The sequence below is a fragment of the Monomorium pharaonis genome, chromosome 9, assembly GCF_013373865.1.
Source record: "Monomorium pharaonis isolate MP-MQ-018 chromosome 9, ASM1337386v2, whole genome shotgun sequence".
Classification (NCBI taxonomy): Eukaryota; Metazoa; Arthropoda; class Insecta; order Hymenoptera; family Formicidae; genus Monomorium; species Monomorium pharaonis.
In genome coordinates, this window is record NC_050475.1 from 16,981,730 (window position 1) to 17,001,197 (window position 19,468).

The following is a 19,468-nucleotide window of genomic DNA, read 5'->3' on the forward strand; positions in this document are numbered from 1 at the left end:
GATTATCTGAATAAATATCAAAAAATAAATAAAAACAAGTATGATGCATATGTATACGTGACCTTTAGATTTAATATAATAGTATTTCGTGGAACAGATTTTTATTTAAAATGATTTAGGAAACTTATTAGATATTATTGATTTATAAACGGATTTTCGAACTGTAACATTTCTGAAAGCATATTATAGGCATTGAATTTATGATATTCTTCAGAACGGATTCCGTAATAACAACTTCAAGAGGTATATTATTTCCAGAATTGTCATTTAATCGTAAAAACCATCGAAAAAGAGAATATACAGCTTTAATCTGCTAGTTTTCCAAATAAACCGAACTTACCCTCCCCCGCTCCATTTTTATTGCTCATATTTTATCGATGAAATAGAAATTCGATTCCGTACCCTCGCGACTCAATAACACCAGTCGCGATATTAATGTTGAAATTGAAAGCCACGTTGTGAAATAATTGCTTCCAGCGTAAATACCAGGAAATTAAAGTTGGAAACAGCTCTTAGTCATTGTATAATACATCCAATACTAAACAGCACGTATTAAATGATTAATATTTTCTTTTATCAAAGATACAGATCTTTCTATTTACGATTTTTATAAAACTGATTTACTACGGAATAAATTGATTTAATATGAAATTTGTAAATCTTTTACATTAGTATGTCAAATTTTTGTAATATTACAATGTATTTTACGTATATAAAAATTATAATCTTTGTGTATTTATATATTTATAGTATAATATTCATATCATGGGATAGATACTTTCAATTTTTAAGTTATTTATTAATAAAAATATATTTAAAGGTTTTGTATGCATTTTTTATTACGAAAATTTTTCTAAAGAATGATTAAATTTGTTTAATTTGTTCGCTACATTTCGGAAAATTTCTATATGCTTTCAACTTAAATCATTTCAGATAACGTCGAAATTATTTAATACTTTTGTACTCTGAACTAACAGTCAGATTTTTCAAATTCTTTTTATTACTCATTAGGTGCATTCTACTTTAGGCGATTAAAACAAAAAATTCTATTATTTGATGAAAATATGTCTTAATTGAGATGTTTTCTTTGTTTATCAAACAATTGAAAAGACGATAATAACGATTGGTATAAAAATCTTATGCAATGTAAGATAAATATTTAAGAAGAAAAGCATTTCTAATAAGTATGTGTCTTTAAAAGATTTCAAATATCTTTTTTTAAAATTTACTCTATAAATTTATTACTTTATTACAATGAGGCTATTATATATTAATGAATTGATGAATTAAGAGTACCTTTTATCATACAAAACCTTATTGAGATTTGTGTTATATCTATTTACTTCGTGCACAATTGATTTCTTGTAAAAATAAAGATGAAAATGGGAAAAGAAAGAATTGTAATTTTACGGTCCATTAGCGAAGCTTTATCGTTTCTTCGATAACCTAGTTTACAAATGTAATGGAATCACAAATAAAAAAACTAATGATAAATTTTATGCTTCGACAATTTAATAACGATTTATTACTTAAAAACTTTTTTTAAAGCTTAGTATTTAAAAACTTAAAAATTATATTTTTACAATTAAAAATATGTTAAACAAAAAGTTTTTGTGCAAAAGAGTTGCAAAAAGTGATAAAAATATTCTTTGTATATAAATATAATTAATTCTATATTATTAGAATATTGAGAGAAAATAATTTTATTCGTTATTATGACATGCAGAACAGAAATTTTATTTATTGGAAGTTTTTAAAAGTGACAATGGTAAATAGAATCTCTATATTTTTATACACATACACACATATATATACGTGTACATACATACATATATGTAAATATATTATATCACACAATAATTTTTATGTTAAACACTGATATATATCTTTAAAGTCATCAAAATTTTTCTGACAAGCACGCCTCACATTTTTGTCGTACAAGAATACTACATCGTTATTTAGAGAGTCTCTTTCCTCGAAATAGCGATGTCGCACATCCATTGCGAAGCACGTTTGTAGCTGACAATCACTGTCGGAAATGTTCCAATAGATATCCTTAAATTCAGATTGATTGTAAAAGCATATTTTCTAGATTTTACACGATTTTTATACATTTTTATGGTATTTCTTGTCCCTGAATCAGCACAATTCTACGTTAAGATGTTTCTTATTATTATTTGTTATGCAAACGTAAAGTTTCTTTAAATAGTAACTAATTTAGGTCCTTATTTCGTAATTTGTGAATATTAATCGTTAAACAAATAAAATAATATAGAAAGATATATCTTTAAAAATATTTTTTATTTATTATATTATAAAAACAAATATTTCAAATATATACTTTATATTAACATTATGTATACAAATGTGTGTGTGTGTGTGTGTACATGTATTTGTTAATAAAGATAAATTAACATTGTTTCTTATGATAATTTAATTATTTTTTACATACAATGTTTTTAATATTTTTATGAACGTTTATACATTAGTAGTAAAATATTTTTTTGGTTTTGAAATATGCTATGAATGGTATATTATATAAAGTTTACTTTAAAGGGCTTCAAATGTAACGCAACAAACGTCTTTGTAATACATCTTTCTTTTTTTAAAGCGCATTCTTTTCCTTGTATTTTCTGTGACATGTTATTTTATGCTATGCCATAAAAGATTTTTCCTCTTCCATTTCGCTAAACATTAACTTAAATACATTTGCTTTTAGTGTCATAAGTTATTATGCGACTAATGTAAGAAAGATAGACAGCAGTTAGCTGTTGTATAATACCAAGATATTTTATAAAAACATGACAGGGCTTAATATATATGACAGACCGACAGTGTTTTTATTCATGGTATATATTTATTTCTTGAGAGAAAGAATAAGTAAAATACCTACTTTATAAATTATAAAAATTAAATTTTATCTTACGTACCAAAAGTAAAAGACAAAATTTAAACTGGATTTAAAAAGAGTAATAAAGAAAGATAAGATTTATTTCTTTTCTTTATCCTTGCATGTTTTCTGACACAAGTATATACATATAAGCACGTATAGTTGGTTTGATATCTTTTATTGGCGGACATATGTGAACAGTAAACTTCGTTATTGGACATTCAAGTTGGGGTTTATGTTATACCAATTTCTCGGTGTATCTCGGAAATGTCAACAAGTCCATGCATCAGATTATTTTTCTTATTTATAGCAAATGTACAAATTTATATTTATATGTAGCCTTTGTACAATATTATATATGTATAAAAATTGAAAAGAAGTCAGTATAATATACATATATTCAGCTACGATTATTATAATATATTGCAAAGAAAATATATTTCTATTAATCCATCTCACTTGTGAATACAAATACACATCTGATCAATACATGCAGATGTAATATTGGGATATGAGGAAATCTTACGCCATGTACACGCGATATTGTTCGTTTCTGATATTCCGCACGAAAAGATACGTCAGCGAAAAAAAGGAAAAGAGAAATGTTTATCTACATAATGTGTACACGAAAGAGGATGTGCTATCGTATTCCCCGGAGCTTGAATTACAGATATCGGGAGAAGGTTTTGGGAAGGAAACGTAATAGTAGTCTGTCCACAATTGTCGTTTGGACAAATATTGACAATGTGAAAATGAAACAAAGTTACGATCGTAGCACTATCTATTGTTATTTGAACTGTGTTACTATCTTCTCTAACTTTATTAGACTTACAAAAATTTTCATAAATCGTTGATACATGTGATGAAACTTTTTAATTTAACTAAAATTTGATTTTGATGTATTCTTATAAAGCATTAAGGCTGTCTTAATTATACTTTATTAAAAATAAAGACACTTACCGGCAAATGCCAGTTGCATAATGAAGAAATTCATTCGAGATTTTCTGCGTTTTCCCAGCAGAAGTCCGGCCAGGACTGCGGTATTACCGGCGACTATCACTGCAAACAGTAGCCATAGTACCGCAAATTGTTCCGTCTGTAAGAAGAAAAACGTTTCTCTTACTTTTGTGAAGTTACTAGCTTTATTTCTAATTTAGTCGACAAAGTTCTAGCTTTTTTTTTTTTTGAAAAATTTTAGAGTTATGTATGCCACAGAAAATTTATGTGCAAAAAATTATTGACTATAAATGTAAAAAACGAAAAGATATATATGATATTTCTAATGTCTCACTTTTATATAAAAATTATGTAAAAGTTTATAATAGTTTTCTTATTTTTATTAAAATTTTTTTGTAATTTTTATTTTTTGCGTTTAATCATAAAAAAATTTTCTATAGTTAATTTTATCGGAAACTTCTTTTTATTTCTCTTAGTGTCTAAGATTCTTTAGAAAAGAGTTAAGAATTAAGCAGTTATATCTAAACTTTGAAATATAATTTTATATAGGTCTTTATTTTAGAGAGACTTTCTACTCAAGGGCTTTAAATTATTTTTTTAATTAAACTCAAATTATATCTAATGTTTTTAAATTATTTAAATATAATAATATAATTGCAATTTTTTACGGTGACGTTTGCATGTGTATTTGGTATATAAAACTACAATTTTAATAAATGTAAATTTCTATAAATACTTAATGATTAATTGATATACATACGCAGTCGCGTACATGTATGGTGGTATTTTATAACTTGAATGTCGATGTGCTGTTTACTGATTTGCATAATCCGGGTAAACAGTTGATTTAACGGTTAGTTCGATAGATAATACCTGTGGTCTCATATGCTTTGCACGTTATGTAACGGGGGAAACATGTGAGTGATAATTTCAACATCGTTTGCATGATGCACGCTATAGTATGAATAGCAAACTAATTTGCTCGATCATAGACGTGGCTGATATGATACGACGTGATTTTACGAAAATGGACAACTATGGTATATCCATGTTCGTCAATACGATTTAGCTGTACATTTTATTTTAATGAATATAATGGTAATGACAGTCAGTAATAATAATTACAATAAATTTCAATTATTTATGAGTACCTAATTTTAACTAAAATATTAATTAGTTTTGACCCTTTTAAATCGATTGATTGAAATTATTTTAGCGTAATCTGAACATTTTTCAATTAATTTGCTTTCAAAAACATTTATTTAATTTATTATAAATATTTTACTTTTAGAATGTATAAAATATTATAAGTATATATATATTTTTTACTAAAAACAAAAGAATAAATTTATTTAGAAATCTATTAAATTGATACAGTGAAAGAGCAATTCTTTCTTCCGAGAAAACAGTTGAATAGTTGTATTTTTCGATGTACAAATAATAAATTGATTAATTAAATTAAACGTATACGGAAGTCGTCGCATTTAATTGATAATGCCATTCAAATATTACACGATGTAAGTTGATAGAATGAGAATCCAACTTGAATATAATTATTTTAGCTTGGAGCATAAACAAGGATTACCACAATAAAAAGATAATTATCAATTAAGACAACTTATTAAATTTATTTATTAAATTATTTATTAAATTTATTAAATTTTATTTTTAAATAAAATTTTGTGATATGAGAATATATTTTATAATAATTCACTTATAAGAGATGTGTGTAATAATTCACTTATAAGAGATTTTATATATTGAAAGCAGCTACTTAATTTTAATGTCTTGAATATTTAATTTTATTGAAATTAAAAAATGAATATAATATTTGAAATTATGTAGAGTAATTTTATTAAGTCTCTTGATATTTTATTAAATTAATATCCCAATATTTATTTGTTATTGATAGAATATTATTGTGCATTATTGTAAAATATTAATGTATCTTGGTGATTTGATAGAATATGAAATATTCTAATATTTCACAATCTAATAATTAAATTAACTCATAAATAATAAATAAAGACGTAATGTGACTAATTTATATAGTACGTATGAGTCTTTTTTTAGTGTGGTATATACAGAATTGTATACAGATGTATGTTATGTTATATTTTGTATAAAATGAGTATAATGTGTTTTTATGTATGTATATCAATTAATCATTAAGTATTTATAGAAATTTACATTAATTAAGAGTAATTGGATTTTAACTAGTGATCTGTTTTTTAGTACTGGGAATTATTTTATGGACAAAATTGGAACGCGCGAAAGTGCTTGTTTTTAGTGTCTAGTTAGCCATAACATTGATTATGCCTTTCGGCTCGGGAGAATTTAGCGGCATTGGTATTTCTTTCCCTATTGGTGTGTGAATTACTTTAGTATCTACCCATCGGGTGAGAAAATGTCGAATAGACGAAAATCGTGGATCATGAAACTGCGTATCCCATTTATCTCCCTTTCTCTTTTTTCCGCACTCAGCACTAAATTTGTGTTTCTGTTCTGCAAACTGCGAACTATATGAAAAAGACGATTTAGGTCATCCCTGGAAATCGCATGTCGAATACAACATTGCCCGCGTGGATTTGTTTATTTGGCCATGACTAATTCTTAATCTGTATACAGACTTTATAAATTTAATCTAATATGATATGCATAAAGTAGCACGTTTTGAAAATTAAAAAAAAAATAAAACTTCGTTAATATATTGAACGAAAAAAACAAAATACAGAATGTTATTAAGTTATATTATAACTCTTAATAATCAATGTTATTAAGAGTTATTAGAATTAATTACATTCATGATACTTTGATACTTTTAAATATATTTTTTTACATAATACACACATATAATTACTATTACATAATATAATTAGTCAATGATATTTAAAATTAATTTCAATACTTTTTTTTAAAGCATTTATAGATAAATATTGAATAAAATTTATAATGAAAAAAGACTTGACAACGATTTTATTAAATGCTAAGGAAAAAGTATAGTTGAACGAAAAGTCAATAATATTTTGTAGCAAAACTGATTGAGTAGAGAAGGTTCAAAAACTTTTTACCCAAGTCAACAATAATTTTTATAAAGTATTATGATAGAAAACTTTGCGTTTTATTGAAAATATCTTTCTGTACGAATAATAGTTTTCAAAATGATATTCCGGAACTTTTCTGTATATTATTGAATTCAATAAAATGCAATTGACATATTATCTGATGATAATGTAGACAAATGTAACTATTTCTAATGGCATATATGATAAACTTTGTGTGTGTTTGATTGGATGAGAAACATAATTTCCCAATGGATATATTAATTTATCAAGAATTATTTGTTCAAAATAATCGAATTAAACAAGAGATTTTATACTACAGGTAATTGTAATTAACTTTATTGTACCGGAACTTTTGTTTTCAAAACGCTTAAAATATCTATTAATTTTATATATCTTATGTGCATTACTGTGTTATTGTTCATAAATTATCGATGCTCTAATAATGCAACATTGATCCAATTCGATGCGTAGTACCAATAGTCGGGAGAAAGTGGCACAATGTCTGGAATATCATGTACATCGCGAATCATCGTTCGTATCCGGTCCGCACCGTTTTCCGGTTTTGAATACGAAATGCAATTATTCATGTTATCCACAAGCTCGATATCGATCGTCTGATAAAGTTGATTTCGAGTTTGTCGGATGTGAGATTCGTATGCAAAGTTTCGAACCGCGGTCGCGACCCACGGTTACACTTCTATCATTCTCTACGGTATTACTGGCGTTACTGAACTGGAAATTCAAAATGTGCGAGAGAATAGTTATGGGGCAAGCAAAATGAAAAGTCAATATTACTTAAACATATTGCAATTAAATTTATGAATGTTATAATTCTATAATTGACTTAGTCTTGAGAGATTTACTGAAAATTGAATAATTGTTTTAAACAGTTATGTTTTAAACAACTTAAATTAAATCTGTTAACTTTTGCATGCACTTATTTTGAAATATAGAGAAGTTAAACCTCTTTTAATTTTAAAACTTTAAAATCTTTTCTCCAATCGAAGCGCGCGCGCATTCTTTCGTATAATTGTATGCAACTTTATAAATTATAATATAAATTAAAATTATAGTAAAATATATATATATAGATATAGAATATACTATTCTAATCAATAATAAGGTTAAAAAAGGAGAATTTATTAAATTCATGTATTTGCACATCATCAGATAACAGAAAGAATGTTGTATAAGAAGTACGTGATAAATGTTCGATAATTTGCATCGTTTTACATTCCACCCGATTTATCGTCGCGTGAGATCACTTAAGTCACGCATATGCATGTCCGTCGTGTATGGCAAGACTCTGCCGATCGCCGGGCGATTGTTTATTACTGTATGACCAGGGGCGCGAATGAGATGAAATGAGGGTCGCGTGACCTGCAAAACGGCGCTTGTCGGAAGCGTCGAGGTGCCCGTTTCGAGCCAGAAGTTTGATGATCGATAGAAATTGATAGTGCACGCATGGAACGAAGTTGTGAACGCACGCTACCGACAGCTTCGCAACTTTACTCCGTCCATAGAAATAAACGCGAAGAAAGTAAAAAAGAATAAAAAGGAAACACTTATATAAACTTTGAACACATATTATTCTAATTATTTCTACTGTAATACTTCTGAGAAAAACTATTCGTCAATATTTTTACGTAATTACGTAAAACAGTTTATCTTTAAAATATCAAGGATGGTGGAGGATATATGATTTACATTTACAGTAAATAATTATGCGCTATCTTTCTTTTATTTTTTAGTGTGCAGAAATTGATTATTCAGCTTAGTATTTAACCACAGTGCGTCATTTTATGCGCCTATTTAAATATGTACTTTTGCAAACCACATAAAAACATGAATATTGTATTCTCGAGAGAATAATTTTAATATTAAACGAAAATGTTATGCTGAATGTTTCATTTAGTATTGTATTATATTTTAATGATAATTTGTTGAAATTTATCAGTAGATTGTATACAATACTTTTAATCTATAGATATATCAGACAAAAATTTATTTTAAACTAACTTTTTATTCATTTTTATATGATTTTGTTATTTAGATAGTTTTCTAAAATTTATTTTAGAAAAGAGCTTTTTTCCCATAATTAATTATTCAAAAATATAAACACTTTGAAATTTCTATCAAGGAAAAATTAATTTTAATTTTAACAAAAGGGGCCATTAAAATATAATGCAATAAAAAAATGAAGCATTTTGTACGAGACCATAAAATATCTTTTATTTCATAATTTTTATGTCATACACTATTTCAGATTAAATAATTAATTTTGCCTTTAATATTTATATCTAGTGTAGGATTCACAACGGTGCTAAATCAAAGCTTTCCATATTTTCTCTGCAAAATTTCGTTTAACAGAAGTCGCGCGAAAAGACACATGTTCCGATTTGAACACATCTCGTATCAGTCACAAGATATTTCCTAGCATACAAATCAATCGACATAATAGCTAATGGCGATATCTATCTAAGTGGATACGATTCATCATCGATAGATGACGGGGATAAATGGCAATGACGAGATGGCAAGCTTTCATCCGTGCGGGTTCCACTAGCTCGTGTACTTTATAAAGCATTTAGCCATATTACAGCGTAATTTCGTTGATCGTAAAAAATTGCCTTGATTTACGGTCTTGTTTCACCGCGGATACGTGCCGGCGCGACGGACCGGTGCGCTTTTCGCACGCGGCATTTGGTAAAGGAAAGCCAACGGCAAGCGACGTTAACCCATTTAATCTACCATAAACGGACCGTTTTTACTCTCTGTAAAAATCTGTTACGCGTAATTGACCGTTGGCATAACTCGTCGACGAATGGTAAACCGCTGTTAAGTGGTACCACACCGATTTTACGAAGCAGTGAGCGAAGTTGATAAATATAATCCGTACGTAAAAGTGGTACTATTAATATAATAATAATGAGTTATTGATTGTGTTTCCTTAGTCTTTGAATTATCTATTCTCATGCGAAAATAGTTTAATTATCAGTATCGAACAGCTATATCTATAATTACACCAATATCACATGTGATATATTCTAATCAATATATATTATATATAATTTTATAATAAAATGAAAAGTAAGAATTATCGTTGCAGTTATGAAATTTATCGTAACTTTGAATGCGATTAGTGAAACGCAAATTCTGTTTACGTTTGCTAACCGAAAATTTATTAAATTTGCGCGGTTGCATAAAGCATTGAATGCGTTTTGCTGGTTTATATATGCCATTGAAAGACCGTGGTAACAAGCGAAAATGTTTTAAGAGTTACAATGTATACAATGTTTGGCTTTTACGAGCTATCATAAGGAACGATGTCATTCGTACACAAAGTTCTCTCTCTTATACTTTACTCACTCATAATTTAGAACGTGTAATTCTTGAGCAATTCTGTAAGTCATTTCGAGTAGATCCTTTAAAGAAAGGATATTTTTCTGATAAAAAAAGAAAGAAAAATTAAAGGAAATTTAAGAAAAATTTACGTAGGAAAATCAAGGGAAGTTTGAAACAAATTAAATACGCAAAGTTCAAAATTTATTTAGATTTACAAGTAAACACAGGTATAAATATAAAATAAATTTAAACTTTAATTTGGCAAGAATATACTCTAGTTCAAATTTACGACAATTTTTTGTACAACACCAAAACTATTTTAAGATGAATAGAAGGAAAAGCGCTCAAAGAGACAATGCTGCTTGTTCGTTGCAGATAATGTATTCTATTATAAAAATGTTGTTACTACAGACGTCTACTTAGTGCATATGTTGTTACTTCAACAGCATATGCACTAAGAATTTTTCCTAATGAATATCCAATAAGTTTGAACGAAGTCACATTATACACCGAGGATGGCCGAAAAAAATGCGCCGAAACATCTGTAGTAATATTTTTATAATGGAATACATTATTTGTAACCAACAATCATTATTGGCTCTTTGCGCGCCTTTTCTTCTATCTATGTTAGTTTATTAACAAGACCCGTTTGTACGGATATTATCTTCTAAATATTTAAACTATTTTAAGAGATAAAATACTTTTTCTTGTTCGAACCATGAAACCGGTGATTTTAATAATAATAATTTTTCTAATATCTTGAAAATTATTAATTCGAAAAGACTCAAACTTATTAATAATAGAATTAATAAGGTATAATATAATCATTACAAAGAGTAAAGTATCACGAAAGTATTCGTATAATCTTATTCTGTATATGTATTACCATATATTACTTTAAAAGACTGTATTTACTGTTTAATATGAAATTTCATTTCTATTGCTCTTGGGAAACGGGTGGAGTTTTATATTTTGCCGCAGGCGTGGGAATGACTAGTTACGGTATCGTTGTTGCACCGAGCGCAACAAGAGAAATGCCGGTAACGAGCCGTAGTGGTGTCGTATAATCGTAACGAGTCACGGTAAATTGTTGAGCGGCAGCGATGGTAATGCCGTCCTCAAGGAAGATCTCATCGCAGATGTTTACGTGAAGAATAATGAGTTGCTCATAATTCGTAAATCGTAACTAAGCAACGGGGGAGAGAGAAAGAGAAAAAGCGAGAGAGAGAGAGAGAGAGAGAGAGAGAGAGAGAGAGAGAGAGAGAGAGAGAGAGAGAGAGAGAGAGAGAGAGAAAACTTAATAACATAAGCTTAATAACGTCTCTTGCTCATAATAATAAGGAAAGTGCATTGTTGGATATGTGCCAGTTTCCTGTATAAATAAACTTCTAATGAAGACTTTATGATTTTTAGAACTCGATACGCGAATCAGTAATCTAATCAAAGAGCGAATGGAAGCAAAACTAATTACAAAAAATCTGCTGTAATAATAAAATTCAATGATTTAGTCAAATTTAGTGTAATGATTTGTTTAAAAATTGGAATAAATTTACCTTAATTAAGAAAGATTATTTAAGATTGTATTAATAATTGAAATTTGAAGCGTTCTTGGACCAAAAAATAAAAATTTGTTTTAATCGAAAAAATTAAAATAAAAACAATTAAAAGATGTATGCTCTTACACTTATATATTTTGTCATAAAACGTAGAAGCAATTGTTACACATTTTGTATCTTTTTTATGCAAGTGCATTTAGATACTTTACTTTTAAATTGAGCACTTCCGGACTTTGACTATTAGCAAACTATTATTTTTTTTATAATTAGAAATCGCAGACATTGTTGTTGCATTTATATACTTAAGCACAAGATGCAGAAATTACTGTTTTCTTAAAAATTTTACTTGTTTTTGTTATTTGTTTATTGATTTTTAATTGTTTTTTTGTTATAAATATATATTTGATTGTTTTGTTTATAAATATTTTTTTAATTTTTTGCGATTAAAACAAATTTTTATTTTTTACTCCAAGAACGTTCCAAGAAAATTTCAGCATGTTTTTTGAAAATCGTTTTGTTTTTAAGAATTTGAATAGTGTAAATTTTTCAATAATGTACAACTTGAAAAAAATTGTATTAAGTGAAAAAAAGATTTAATTTTTTAATTGTAAAAATAGTTTGCTAAATATTCAAGAATTAATTCTAAATAGTATGTGTAGGAGTTTATGCTAGAATGCTAGATTATAGTAGTCATGGTTACATCCAATATTAAAAAATACAGATTGTATTATTTAATAGAAAATAAATGTAACTCAAGTTGCTATATTATTTTTAAGCAAATTGATGGAACACAAAACTAATTTTTTTCAATACTCGTACTTTTTTGCATAAATACTCATCTTAATATAGATATTTAGTTTATTAGTACTTCCGTAATTTTTCTGCATAAATATATATAAAAGTTTATAGTATCGTTGGTTTTTTAGAATCAAGAAATTATTAATAAAATAAAAAGTTTTATATGAATTTGTTATTTTGTCTAACAATAGGTATAATGCGTAGAACATAAAGATTTTGATAAATAACGAAATTCACCGCGGCATTTAACGAGTCAAAATGATTAATATTGCGCTTGAAAATACATACTTTTTAGCAGTACGAAATATAATGGCAGTCAGAGCAAAGAGACGTATAAACTACTTCTCTCTTCTGCGACACGAGCGTCTTCCGTTGCTTCTGGCATGTTTCACCTCGTTTATTTTCTGGAAAACTTTTATTCAGGAAAACGTTTATAAAACTCGTAAATCGTAAACGAGTAAAACTTTCTGTTTATTGATTTATTTTAAAATACAGCTTTAATAATGGTAAAATCGTACTTTAATCTAACTTTAGCTTTTTTATTTCAGTATCGTATTATTTATCATTGATTTATAGTTGTGGAAAAACTATTAGCATAACATAGTACCATATTTAAATATAACATAGTACCATATTTAAATGTATTAAGCTTCGAGGTAAACCAAATCCGATGCAAACAAACTTTTTATTTTATCTTTATTTTTTTAAATATATTTTTTGCGAGAAAAGTAATTGCGCAAAAAACATGCTTTTTTGTTGATATTCTTTATGTTTAATAATTTTTATTAAAGATGAAATGTCTCGGACAATTTTTTTATTAACATTATGATTTTTAGATAAACATTAATTTAATTGATTGTTTAAATATCTCGTTAAGTATTAAAAATATGAAAAAATTGCACTTTTATTTTGTTTCATATGTTACATTCGTTTTACCTAACTCTAATTGGTTTAAATATTTCTTGTCTCATATGTTAATACAAGCAATTTTCGAAATTATATTCCTCAGGAAGTATATTTTTTTTTAATAAAAACTTTTACTGTGCATTAAAATAGTCGTTCTGTATTACAAAATAATTGCGTAAACATCGCGAAGTTAAAACAGAAAATCAACATCAGTTTTGCTCAGAACGAATATAACAACGAAATTTTATAATTATGCAATAATTATAAACTACATGTTTTGCACTCTAACGTAATTAATTAAATTTGTTAAAAATGGTTATATTACAATATTAAATTATTTTTATAAAATATTATGATGCTAAGCTTATATAGGTAGATTTCTAATCTGAATTCGATCTATATAAGAGTAAATTTTCGATATAGAGAGCTTTATGATCTTCTCGCTATATATAAGGATTTTATCTGAATTTCTTTCCTCGTTTGCAACATGAAACGACAACACTTTTGTCATGATAGAGTTTAGAATATCAAGAGAACGACTATTTTATGTTCGAGATAAGCTACGGGAAAAGAAAAAAAGAGTTTATCGGATGATTTTTTTTAATTTATTCTGAATCTATAAATTTTTAAAGCTATAATTTTAGATTCTCTGGTATTAATAAAAAGTCTTTATTTCTTTAAATTTAGATAAACAATTTTTGGTTATTGCATATTATGATTGTTATTAGTTACTTTGCAACGTGAGTAAAAAAGATTATTAATCAAATTTAAAAATATTCAGATGTACGTCTAAGGTTAGAAGATATACATAACTAAAACAAGATGAACGTTTATGTTATTTGCAAGTGTTTACCTTTATTTCATCTTTTCTGTAGATTCAAATAAGTAGATTTAAATAGCAAAAAAAAAGACCAAGAAAAATAAGGTTTTATATTGTTATCGTAGCTTGCAAAAAATTCTGCAAAATGATTAATTTACATGTTATTAACAGTACAATAATTGTATAAAAAATTTAGTGTTCTAGAATTAAAACTATATTCGCGGTCAAATAAATGAGAAAAATAATTTCCTGAAAAAATTGTAATCTTTTATTTTAAGACTTTTTTCTGGAGTTAAGAAATTGTCGTAGTTTGTGGGATGGTTTTATAGAAAACTTTCCGGGCTAAGCGTAGTTGAGGACGCTATACGGTGCGTTTCCGACAATAGGGAAAAAGTGACATAATCGTGAGATACGTGTACTATCGGGGAACACTGATACTATGCTCATTCATATTCTTCACGGACGAGATCTTCGCGATATCCTCGAGTTTACGAGATGCCAGATCCAACCCAGCATCTCGTGAATTTAATTCAATTCGCGGGATAGAAACCAGGATATGGAGCTGAAAGCCACTATCAAGCTGCCTTTCATTTTGAAATTTTTGCATTTTACTCCACTTACTCACGCGAAAATGTTGTTTTTTATACTAGTCTTAGGATCCATTGTTTATTCTCTATACTTTCTTGCTGGAAATGAAATTCATAATGCTTTGAAAACTTTTCTCACCAATCTCTAAAATATTAAACGAAAGTAGCTCTCGGGTATCACATTCAAAGTGTTTTCATTGTTATTATAAAAGTTTCGACGGAAAGTAATTAAGAAATTCAATCTTATCATTATGAGAATATAATAATGATATTTATAAATTTTTATTAATGATTTTATAAATTTTATATAAGAGATTTCTTTTTTTACTCCAATGTAAGACCTATAAAAATATATTTCTCTGCTAACTAAGAGTTGACCATTAAATGTATAACACATTGAGATTTTAGAATATCTAAAATCTTTTCAGCTCATAATTTTGTAACTAATATTTATTATAATAAAAATGCTTAAAAAAATACAGCACTATAATTTTTAGCACAATCATTACAAGCCATGAATTATTGAACAATCGTTGCCAAATAAATGTATGATCCCAAAAACTTGTAAACGTTAATTGGATTATCCTTCGTTATAACGTAATTTTGCGAGGAGTTCGGGTTATCTCGCGACACGTAGGCAAGATGAAGAATCGGAGGGCGTTCGTAAAAGAGTCGACGACTAACTTTTCATCTCAATCTCAACGGCAACGAGGTAACGACACCCTCGTTTCATCAGGTCCTTCGAGATGACGATCAGCGTGATGTGCAGAACGAGCCGTTTTGACTCGTTCTAAGGTCGACGACACGCAGTCTCGAAACGGCAGCGTAATAACAGGCCCGAGCCTTTGCTCATGTAAATTTTTGCACCCTCCCAGTATTCACCTCATGGTGGCACATTTGCGTCTTTATTCTGCGTTGCATCTACCGACCACGCCGTACGCCCAGTGCGCTGCTCATTATGCCGCGGGCATCTTGTTTTATTTATTTATTTATTAATCTCTTTTTCGACGACGTAATTTTACCTCGCTACATCGACATTACTTCTTCTACTTGCCGGCTTTGTGCATTTTATATCCCTTTAGTTACTTTGCTGTAAAAACGCGTTACATCATCTAGCGAGCAGATTGACGTGTTCGTTTGTAATTACGCTTTCAATTAATCTCTATAAAACATCGTTACACCATTGTACAAGACAATTTCTTGACCACGTTTAATTTAGATTTAATTTAACACTTGCGATCTAACTGGTGATTTCATCCATAGGTAGATAATCTCCAACATTTTAGAATCCAGAGAGTCATTACTATTTATGAACACACAAGAGAATACAGAGTGTATTGTTCTCTATTTTGATCTTTATTTGATATTATTTTGGTTTCATATTTATGAAAAAGTCTTGAAATGTACTGAGTTAACGTAGAAACACATACTGAATAATAAAACTTGCATGGTAAAATGAAATTTTATTTCTTGCTTTATGATTTTGCATGTGTGAATTGTCGCTTTGTCAAAAAGATTTAACAAAAGTTAATCTGCACAAAAAGCAGTTTATAAAACGTCTTGTTTTTTCACGTATTATTACACGTGAGAAATAATAATAATTCTAAATTTTTAATCTGACTTGAAAATATACTTGAAACAAATTTTAATCCGTGTAATTAAATTTACTTGAAACTAACTTTAAATAGACAAACATTAAAAGTAATTTACTTAAATAAAAAGTTTATAAAAATACTTCGTATATCTTAATTATTATTTTAATTGGCTATTACTTTGTTCTTACAATACGCATTTGGATTATTATTTTCTACTGTTGAGTATTAAAAAATTATATATAAGTTTTTTAATTAAAAAGATCAAAGGATTTGTCCAAGTTAAAAATCATTAGACAATAATAGTCAGATGTAAATTGTAATTAACATTAAAATTACTTCAAGCCCGTGTAATGATTTTAATGCATAATGCAATAACAGACAGTGTTCATGGATCGAGTGCACTTCTACATTTTGGAAATTATTATTTCGCGTTATTATGATACTCCGTACTGATAAAAAAGTTTTTCATGCATACGTAATGCGTGGCTCGTGTCTCGTGAGAGGCGCAATGCGGAACCGTGGACGACGGTTTGGAACGGAATGCGCGGGACCCGCTTTATTTTAGAATGCACGTTAACGTGTGTGTATACGCAAATCCTAATAAGCACATCTCCCTTAGCTTTTAGAAAGAATTCTCAATACATGGAAATTCTAATTTATCTTAATTATTAGCTTCATGAATAATGTAATGCTACAGCTACTTAAGGTGTTTCACGTTTTTTTATATTTTCTTTTTGCTTTTTATGAATTATTTTTAAATCCATTTATAAAATATTGATATCAATTTAAAAAATATGGAAAGTACATTTATAGTCGGTTATAATTATAAAAATAATAAAAGCAATTTCATTGCATAAGGGAAAGAGTAAGTACTTTGCATTTTACAAGAATGAAAAGAAAAAGTATTAAAGGTAAAAGAGTTAAATATTACGGGAATTGTAATGTTTAAAAATAAATGAGAAGACAATTTTTGTAATTACTAATTGTAAGTACAATAGAGTAAAATTGCGCATAGGTGAAAAAATCTTTGAAATTTTTATCGCACGTGTATTAGTAAAACAGTTTAGACGCCACCTTTTTTTTAAAATTATTCTTATGAATTTAATAACATTAATATGAGAGTTCAAGCCTCGGATATACGTACGAAAAAATTTGAACGACTTTTTTCTTACGTATTTTAACGTATATATATAATTTTATAACGAGCTTTATAAATTACTTTTAATCGTTGAGATCTCATTTCATTTTCAAAGTTAGTTCATATTTTTTTGTAAATTATGCACTCGAGTAATAAGCTCGGTGGATAAATTTCACTCGGATCAGACAAATATGTTGCTTTCCTGGATAAACTTTACAGATCGTAATACGATTTTAATTATCCTAATAATGTGATAGCTTCACTTTTCCATGTGTATAAAATGAAAAAGTGAATAACGCATATACGACTGTTAGCATATACGGTTTCACATTGCGTTTTTTATTTCTACAACGCGACATACATATGGTAGTTCTTGTGTATTTTGTTTTGTACGTTAACGAATGGAACATAAAAAAATAACGCATACGCAAGAGTGTACGATTCAAAAGTGAATTACATTAAATAACTTGCACAGTCAATATATTAAGTGTTACATTATTATATTCTCAAAAATATTTGAAAGAAAAATTAAAAAATTTATATTTATCAGAAAATAGCATGATAAAGTAACGATGAATAATTAATCTATTAAATTAATCTGTAAAAATATTATCAATGCATTGCTGTTAATACTAAATTGTTTTACAATAATATCAAAAATTACAAAATTGTTTTATATTAAAGCATTCCTATATCAAAACTTATACATTATAACTTTATACTTAAAAAATTAATCTTTTTATTTTAATGGTGTTTAGTTAAGTTTTATTAAACTTATAATTCAAATTTTAAACATTTTCACAATCATTTTAACATATAAAATTTTGTAAACTTAATTATAATAAAGTAATATATTGATATTTTTATGAAAAAGCGAAAAGAGGTTCTTAGTCTTATTATATTTAAAGCCTTATTGTGCAAAGTAATGAGATCTCTGACAGTGTAATCGCGCTTTCAGAAGAATTAACGAAGGCCGGTGATATTATTGAATCACCCTTAATTTGCTCAACCTACTCGACAAATCTCGTACATTCAAGTTTAACGAGCAAACGGTCTGTTTACTGTAGCGGTTCCTACAGCAATGTGTAATTGCTATGTGACATTTGAGTTGAGATATACTATATACATATATGTGTATATATGTGTAATAGAGTGACCTGTCAAGCGTAAACTTTCATTTTTGTTCTTAAATTTTGTGTATACATTATAAAGTGCTTGAAAATAATTGCTCTCAAATTTGCTTTAATATATAATTAAAGATAAAATGAAAAGAACCATGAAAGCAACAGTTTTTCTCAAAAATATTTTACTAATTTATTATTAGCGTACATTATTACAATAACAACAATAGCGTTAAATTATATATTAATTAATTTTGATATAAATATAATATTTTTTTAAATTTATAATACAAAATTAAATTTATTTTGTATTATATAAAGGATATAAAGATTTATAGCTCTTTTCATTTATTTGCTCGATATTGCCTGTCAATATTTTGTTCTTAGCTCAATAAGTTCAACATTTTTATTTTTTGATGAAAAGAGAGAGAAACAGAGAAAATAATTGTATTACATTGGAAACATATAGTGTTTATAGGGCGCGAAGTAAATACGTTGCGACTCGACGAAGGGACAGAAATCAAGTGAAAAGCATTCGACAATTACATCGTCTCTCGTCATTAATTTATTGGATAAATGGGACTTTCAGCACAGGATGATGTGCTCCGACAAGTGCATCTTGCGAGATTTCAATTACGATCTGTGAACTTTATCCGTCACAGATTTATCGAATGCCTATTTGTAAATATC

The 19,468-nt window shown here is 27.6% G+C and overlaps 1 protein-coding gene across 3 annotated transcripts in view; it reads right to left on the minus strand.

Annotated features, from left to right (window-relative positions):
• The window catches only part of LOC105839382 (cardioacceleratory peptide receptor), a 64,826-nt gene that overhangs the window by 10,794 nt on the left and 34,564 nt on the right, over positions 1–19,468 (minus strand). For all 3 annotated transcript variants that reach the window (XM_012685663.3, XM_012685660.3, XM_036291749.1), the window contains exon 3: positions 3,851–3,986. In XM_012685663.3, coding sequence (XP_012541117.1) covers positions 3,851–3,986 — 136 coding nt within the window. The remainder of the gene's footprint in view (positions 1–3,850; positions 3,987–19,468) is intronic.